The sequence below is a fragment of the Callospermophilus lateralis genome, chromosome 10 (genome assembly GCF_048772815.1).
Source record: "Callospermophilus lateralis isolate mCalLat2 chromosome 10, mCalLat2.hap1, whole genome shotgun sequence".
In the NCBI taxonomy this organism is placed as follows: Eukaryota; Metazoa; Chordata; class Mammalia; order Rodentia; family Sciuridae; genus Callospermophilus; species Callospermophilus lateralis.
Genome location: NC_135314.1, coordinates 99,480,003 through 99,487,768, shown reverse-complemented (window position 1 = coordinate 99,487,768; position 7,766 = coordinate 99,480,003). Strand labels below are relative to the sequence as shown.

General features: G+C 43.7%; 1 protein-coding gene across 1 annotated transcript; it reads right to left on the bottom strand.

The window, feature by feature from the left end:
- Positions 1-416: 416 nt before the first annotated feature.
- On the bottom strand, positions 417-3,362 carry Slitrk3 (SLIT and NTRK like family member 3). Its single transcript, XM_076868865.1, has one exon. The coding sequence runs from the start codon at positions 3,360-3,362 to the stop codon at positions 417-419; it is 2,946 nt and encodes a 981-aa protein (XP_076724980.1).
- Between the last annotated feature and the right edge of the window lie 4,404 nt (positions 3,363-7,766).

Genomic DNA, 7,766 nt, shown 5'->3' with positions numbered 1-7,766 from the left:
AGCAACAATAAAAGGGGAAAAAAAAAGTTACTGAAAATAAAAAGACACATTGAATTTTACTTAATTAGGATCAATACAACGATCCCCAATATACCTTATACATGGCACAGTCAAAGTCTCAAGTTTCAGTATAAAAAAATAATGATAACATTTGCTGGCAAAAGTCTGCGAAGGCACTTCATTGATTAATGATCTGAGTATGGCCCTTCCTCCAAATCACATCTGAGAGGGGAGAGCACACATCTGTATTCTCTAGTTATCATGCGGTTTCAGTTCTCTTCAGGGCGGGGAAGATTGTGAGGATGGAGTTATTGGGACAAGTGTAAAAGGAGCAAGGGACATTATTTCTTTTATTTTCCTTTTTTCTTTTGTGGAAAGAAAAAAAAAAAAAGCACTAATTTATTTTCTTCTTTCTGTTAGAACCTGTAGGTTGTCTTCTCCAGGACTTCGAGGTAATCCGGCTTGGTTTGAAGTTTGGCCCTTAACTCGAGGTAATCGCTTTTTTGGGTTTGGTGGTCTGTGAAGCCCTTTCCGGCTGAGAAGAGAAGGGTTTCTTTAAGCCTGGCGTCCTGCTGTAAGTCTGGGTATTGCATGCCAGGGGGGTGGACGTGTAGTTCCTTTAATTTGGGCACTGTGCCATACAGACAGTCCACAAATCCCACTGTGCAGGGGGCGGGCTGTGGCCTCTCACGGTCAAGCAGCATACTGCCACCGCCACAGCCTCCCCCAGGAGGAAAGAGCACCACCCCGCCGTTCTTCTCATGGTGGCGGAACCCAGCCAAGTCTCCCCCAGTTCCCCCAACCACCCCTGAGACCCCACCAGCTGCTGAGTGGTGAGGGTGAGGGTGATGGTGATTCACCGTCACTATGGTGTTGAGCTGGGAGCTGGAAACTGCTAGGGCCCATTCCTTCTCTTTTTCCAGCAAGGTCCGATAGTTGCTGTGGTTCTCCTTGGGTGTTTCAGCAAACTGCTCACTTCCTAGGAGAACCTCACCCATTCCTGGAGGTTGTGTCCCCCCAGGACCTCCACGTTCTGCACCCCCTGTCTCCTGGACAGCTGAAACAGCCACTTCCTCCTCCTCTCGAGGCTTGTAGATGGGGTTGTTGCACATCTGGGTCACTGGGTGGGGGATGTACTCATACACATGGCCCACAGGAGGAGCCTTCTCTGGGGAGGAAAGGGTGGGCCGGCCTCCACTCCCACTTCCACCACCACCACCTCCACCATCCTCAAACAGCCGGTGGCATTGCATCTGGATGCCAGTAAGGTCCACACCTTCTTGTCGCTTGCTCCTAAAGGGCAGCTTCTTGCGACGCCTTCGAAGCACGTAGGCAAAGAGGCCTGCAGCAACAAAGACTGCTGAAAAAAAAAGAACTAGCAGGCTAAGAATCAACACAGAAAGTGGCACAGGACCCCCAGGGGGAGAGAACTCATAAGGTGATTCGCTTGTTGGTCCCCCAGCAAAGTGAGAATCTCCAGGCTGGGCTGGGGATGCTCCATCTGGTGCCATATGCAGCATCTCTGGGCACAGGACTTCCAGCTCAATAGTACGCACATCACGGTGTGTGAGGTTTTCGGGGCTTCTACAAAGCACATCACCTACCACACTGACTGAGCTGATGGTTTCAATCCACTGTTTAAAGGGGACCAGGTCACAAGTACAGTCCCAAGGATTCTCATTGAGGTCTATCTGGACAATAGCATTCAAGTGTTCCAGGACACCAGCCACAGGAAGATAGAGGAAGTAGTTCTTCCTCAAGTTGAGCCGAGCCAGGGATGTGCCTGCAAAGGCATCTGTTGGCAAGGTCCTCAGCAAGTTATTGTTGAGGAACAGCAGCTTCAAGTTGGGCATGAGGCTAAAGGCTGCAGGCTGGATTTCCCGGATAACATTGAACTCAAAGTACAAGTAGTGCAAACTTTGTAGCCCGCGGAACATGCCCGGTGTCAGCTTCTCTATATCGTTGCCATTGAGAAAGAGGCTCTTTAGGTTGGGCAGGTTGATGAAGGCCCCATCCTGGACATAAGAAATACGATTGTTCCCCAGATGCAGGAGATCCAAAGAAGAAAAATTCCAGAAATCAGAACGGTATATTTTCTGAATCAGATTGCTACTCAGGTACAGTTTCTTGGCATTCAGTGGCCTTGGAAGAAGTTCAGAAATGTTATTAAATCCTCTCTCTTTGCAGTTGACAGTCAAGCCAAGGTCATTGATATGCAAATTACAGGTACACCCAGTAGGGCATATAATGGGAATTGGTGGTCTGGTCTGATAAGGAGCAATAGGAGGTTGGTTTGGACCAGGGTATAAAGCCTGGGATGTAGAGGGTGGTCTTGGTGTCCGGGGCTGCTTGGTGGGCTTAGGCTGTTTGTTTGAAGACTTGTATTCAACAGAAGAAGCAGTAAAATGGACAGAGGACAACATTGAGGAAGGTTTAGTTGGCCATGCATTCTCCTTGCTTGATGACAAGTGGGGAATCCCCAAACTGGCCTCCACCTCAGAGTCAGACAACAAAGGACAGAGTTCTGTCTTCCTGATTTCCCGAAGGTCCTTTCCATGGAAATGGAAGGGTGTCTCACAGGTGATGTCTCCCACCAGGGCAGTGTAAGGAATGCGTTCCAGCCAACTCTTCAGTTGTACAATCTCACATGTACAGTTCCATGGATTTTCTTCTAGCTGGAGCTCCATCAGGCTCCTGCCAATGTGATCTAGCATTCCTCGGTAAAAAAGAACTTTTAACCTGTTTCCACGCAGGTCCAGGTGGGTTAAAGAGACGGCCTTAAATAAATTGGTTGGAAGCATGGGGATGAGATTGTCATTTAGAATCAGAACCCTTAATTTGCTTAGGTTCCGAAAGGCCCCACTCTCAATGCGCTTAATAACATTGTAATCTGCCTGCAGATATTCCAGACTTTCCAGGCCAAGGAAGGTGTCATTTCTGAAGACATCTAGTTTGTTCTCGTGTAGATACAGCCTCTTTAAAATCTTAAGACCATTGAAAGCTCCCATTTGGATGTCCTGCAAAGCATTGTTCCCAAGGTTAATGGACACAGCATTATTCAGATGAAGAAAACTGTTGGTGTATAATTTCCTCATCGAATTCCTCTGCAGATACAGTTTAAAAGGTCTTGACCAGTACTCAGTAATCTGACTAATATTTGTAAATCCTTTACTGTCACAATGTATATGAAAAAGGCTTTCTTTAACTTCACAGTAGCATGGATCAAAACAGGGCTCATCTATTTCCTCTGAGTCCTCTATCAGGGGAATCGGGGTAGTCCATCCTAGAGCAATTGTGCTTAGAAGAATTATCCACAGCATCCTCCCTCTGTGAAGCATCTCAGCTATGGATCGTTTCATCATTCGTAGTTGATTACAAAACTGCAACAGAAATAAAGATGCAGATTTTTAGCTTTTAGTCATATGCACTATTTTAATTGACTCCTACATGTGGGGCTATTTAAAAGCGATATAAAAACTTTAGCAGTTATTGAACTGACAATCAAAATGAGCCAGAAACATGCTTAACGTTTAGAATGTGCCCTATATTTTAAGCTTGGGAAACTCTGATATATTGAAACACGCAGTGACATTTTCCTGAACTAAGCCATACTTGGTAAATGGCATGTCACATGAACAAAAGCAGCTTGCATTGCCTCTCATGGAACACAACAGAACTGGAATACTGTGCGGCCTTTTTAGACATGGGCAGATTCAGCAATAATGGCAATAATTTACCCATTAAATTTGTTTTCCTGCTAAAACTCATTGACATCAAAAATATCCATTATAAATTAGATTACAACTCTGATGGAAAAATATGTTCTTTAATTATATGTTTTTATTACAAAAACATGACTTATCCCAAAGTTATTAAAGAGAACTATAAAGCATGAGCCAGTTGTCCAGTATCAGATGTTGAGATGTTTAAGATGATTGGTATCGCAGGAAAACTTAAGATTTTTTTTAAGAAGCTATCAAAACATGTTTAACTACACTACAGTATGTGGTCAGTAACATGTACTTCCCACGCCCCCTTTTGCCCAAGCATAAATTATTGGCATCTCCTTCTACTGAATATGCAACTTCTATAGACTTTATCCTTTGTCTGTTTAAAGTGTTGAGCAGTGATTAGCCCTTCTAAAGAACATACCCATGCAATTGTCAGAGCTAAAGATAGTGACATCTAAAGGTTGCTAAGCCTGGGAGTGTCTGAATTAAAACATTTGCAGAGCTTAGTTTGGAATGTGTGTATGTGCCTTCAACATCAACTGAGGAACCCTAAAAAGCTGGAAGGGCTGATGATGGGGTAGAGAAGAGGTGGGTAATTAAAGGCCAGAGAGGGTGGAAACCTCAATTCTTACCTGCTCATAAATGATTGACCACATGAAATACATTTCAAAAAAAAAAAAAAAAAAAAAAGACATCATTCTTTTCCAATCACAAGAAACACATGCAGTGCACTATTCTAAAAACATACAGAGCCTTCATCCATGGCTTCTTTGCCTAATATTATCACTATATGAAAGTGTATACATAAATAAATTATAATAATGCAGTTTTATTAGATTGTCCTTCCTGTTTCACTGAAATATCAATCAAAATTGAATAACTGATTTTAATCAATAAAAATAAATCAGTTTCAAGCATGTATTTTATCCCCACGCATAGATACATACATCAAGGAAATATTTTAACTTGAAACACAGTGATATAATTGATAGGGAGAGTGAAAAGAATTTATCTTCGCATTCAACTTGCATATAATGTACACAGCTGTAAGGAAAAGAAAAACTGTGAGAAAGCAAAGAGAAATCTGCCTCAGGCATGCAATACTCAATTTTTAGAAACAATTAAATGAAAAAGAGAAGGCAGATGAGGCTACATTGCAGTACCAGTTAGTCTTCCCTGTCTCTCTTATAAAATATTAAAATCTATTTAAGTTCTTTCGTCTTCACCATTCTTTTCTTAAATTTTTTTTCTCTTGTTTTTCACAACCCTGAGGTTTAGAAAGCACACGCTCCAGATGTCTTTGACTTACCTATTTTGCAGGAGATTTTTTTTTTTTAAGCAATGAATATTTAAAAGAAAAAAAAAAGCAAAACCTTGAGTTTAAGGATTCTTTCTCGTTCCTTCACCCTCCCTTCCTCTTGCTGAAGCTGAAGCAAAAGGGGATGGGGGGGTGGGGGGGGGCTGAAGGGGAAAAAAAAGCGGAAAAAAAAAGCAAGCTTGAGACGTGCTGAGAATGCAATGGGCTCTTCAATGGGCTCCTTTAGGATGCAGAACTGCCTCTTGGCACACTCAGTAGAGGAGGGAGGAGAAGGGGCTGCAGCAGGCTTCCAGCTCCGCGGCCGCTGCTGTTGCCTTTGCTGCTGCCGCTGCTGCCGCCGCGGTGGCTGCTGTCCCTGGGTACCGGCAGCACATCATTGGGCACTGGGAGGAAGGGCGGGAGGAAGGCAGAGAGGAAGGAAGGCTCAATCACAGTGCAGAATCTCGGACTTCTCTCGCGCTGTCTTTTTTTTTTTTTTTTTTTTTTTTTTTTTTTTTTTTTTAATATGTGCTGTAACCCTGGATCCGGCTTTCCACGTCATGAAAATGAGCTCCAAGAAAGGGAACGCGCTTAGCATGGGGTCGGGAGCGAGCACTAGGAAGCCCTAACTGTACCGTCTCTCTCTCTCTCTCTCTCTCTCTCTCTCTCTCTCTCTCTCTCTCTCTCTCTGTGTGTATGTGTGTGTGTGTGTAAAGGAGTAGAGGAAACAGAATGACAAATTGGTAAAATAACGAACAATAACAGAAAAAGGGGAAGAGATCAGCCTATGGGAAACATTCCTTTGGTGGGGAAGGAGATTGGGGTGGGGGGAGGCAGGGGAAGCATTCTCCCCTTCTCTCTCTCTCTCTCTCTCTCTCTCTCTCTCTCTCTCTCTCTCTCTCTCTCTCTCTCTCTCTCTCTCTCTCTCTCTCTGAAATGGTTTGCTCATCTAGTTCTCAAACCTCCTCTCTGTAGTGCAGACGCTTTGGAAAGTGAAACTATCCTTCGGAACTGTCCTTTCACAGCACAGACATGGGAAAACCAGGATGAGGAATAAATCCAGGTCCCAAAGCAGAAAATCTGTATTTGGCTGATTCTGTCTAGGTGTCCCAAATAAGAGCTTGAGTGACTTGGACAGAGTTTTTCCTGCATTTTGTTTCGATCCTTTTGCACCAGAAATCCTTTTGTTGTGCTATAGCTCAAAGTCTTCGATTTTCCTTGGATTCTACCACCATGTGCTTTCTTCCACTTTTTTTTTTTTTTTTTTTTTTTAACAGATACAAGCCAGTCCTATGGAAGTAAATGAAGACCACTTGAATAGCATTGGTAAATTTCACATTCTTCCACCAGGAAATACCTGCAGATATAGGGGATGGAATTTCAGGATTTGGACTTTTTCTTCTTCTTTATTTTCCTTCCTCCTTTCTTTCGTTTTCTTTTCTTCTTTCCTCCCTTCTTTCATTTTTCTTTCTTAATACTTTTCCAAGATTTTTTAGAAATGGGATAGTTAATAAGGAGCAGTGGGATTATGGGAGATTGAAGGGAGATGTTTCAATGTAGTGAGGCCACTGGATCATAGTTCACAAAAACCCTCTAGAAGGAGTTTTTAAAGGCTCAAGTGGCAGTTCTACCTGCTGGGAGGAAATGCAGCTTAGTGGAGAAACTGGGGAGACCCAAGCGTGCAGCAGAGGATGCTAGTTAGCTAGAAATGATGTGTCTGTGGATGCATCCATCGCTGCCCCCCCAAACACACACACACACACACACACACACACACACACACACACACACACCAATCCTGTCATGGACTCACAGGTTGGGGGAAGAGAGAGAGTTTTGGTCTGAAGCACTAACCTTAATTGCCCAAGGGCTCAAAGTTAGTAGGTAGAGATGGCTTTCCCTTAAAATACTCTTCACAGAGGTAAATACAAAGAAAAGTATAGTTTATGTAAAAATGTCTTTCCACTCTAAAATTAAAAAAAAATCTAACTCAACAAAAGTCAGTCATAAAAATATGCATGATATTTTGCATTTAAAATGATCGCACATGTTTCCCGTGCCCCACAGTAGTTAAGATTGGAAACAGCAATCAGAAACTAAGCAAGCAGGCTGGCAGAATTCTCTAACATTCTACACCCTTAATATTCCGGACCCACCCTTTTCTCGGTTAGGTCTCAGTGGAGGAGAAGCAAACCAACACGGACTGCCTGAGTTCAGAATCAGAGCAATTCAGTTTCACTCCCCAGCTGCCAGTTCCCCCCTCCCCCAGCACCTAAGGTGCCCAATGTGCCGAGGCGGTGACTGTTTCTCGAACCTAAGATTTGATGGAATGAATGGGTAACCAGGAGGTGCCCTGAGCTTCCCGGCGATGGTAAATGCTCTTTCCTTTTTGCAATCAAGTCTCCGTCCTCCCTTGAACTACAACCCTGCAAATTCTGGACTTTGACCAGAAAAACAGCTATTTTGCTGTTTTCCTATCCTTATATCAGGATAACGTGTCTAAAAGATAGGGAGGGCTCCAAAAGTTAGGGAATGTGGACTCTTGAGGCCCCGTTTTCTTATGCGTCCTGCTGCGAGCGCCGGCACCATTTGTTTGTCCAGAGGGAGGACAAGAAGCCCTTTCTCCCTAGTGTGCCCCTTTCCTACCTCCCCCTCCTCATTGCCGGATCTTGGAGCTCACTAATCTCTCCAGATCTAATGCTAAATATTCCAATATGGAAGCAAAACGATCCCCCTAG

Bases quoted from the DNA above. Each gene is read 5' to 3' on its own strand.
- Slitrk3 (XM_076868865.1), bottom strand. From the start codon at position 3,362: ATGATGAAACGATCCATAGCTGAGATGCTTCACAGAGGGAGGATGCTG.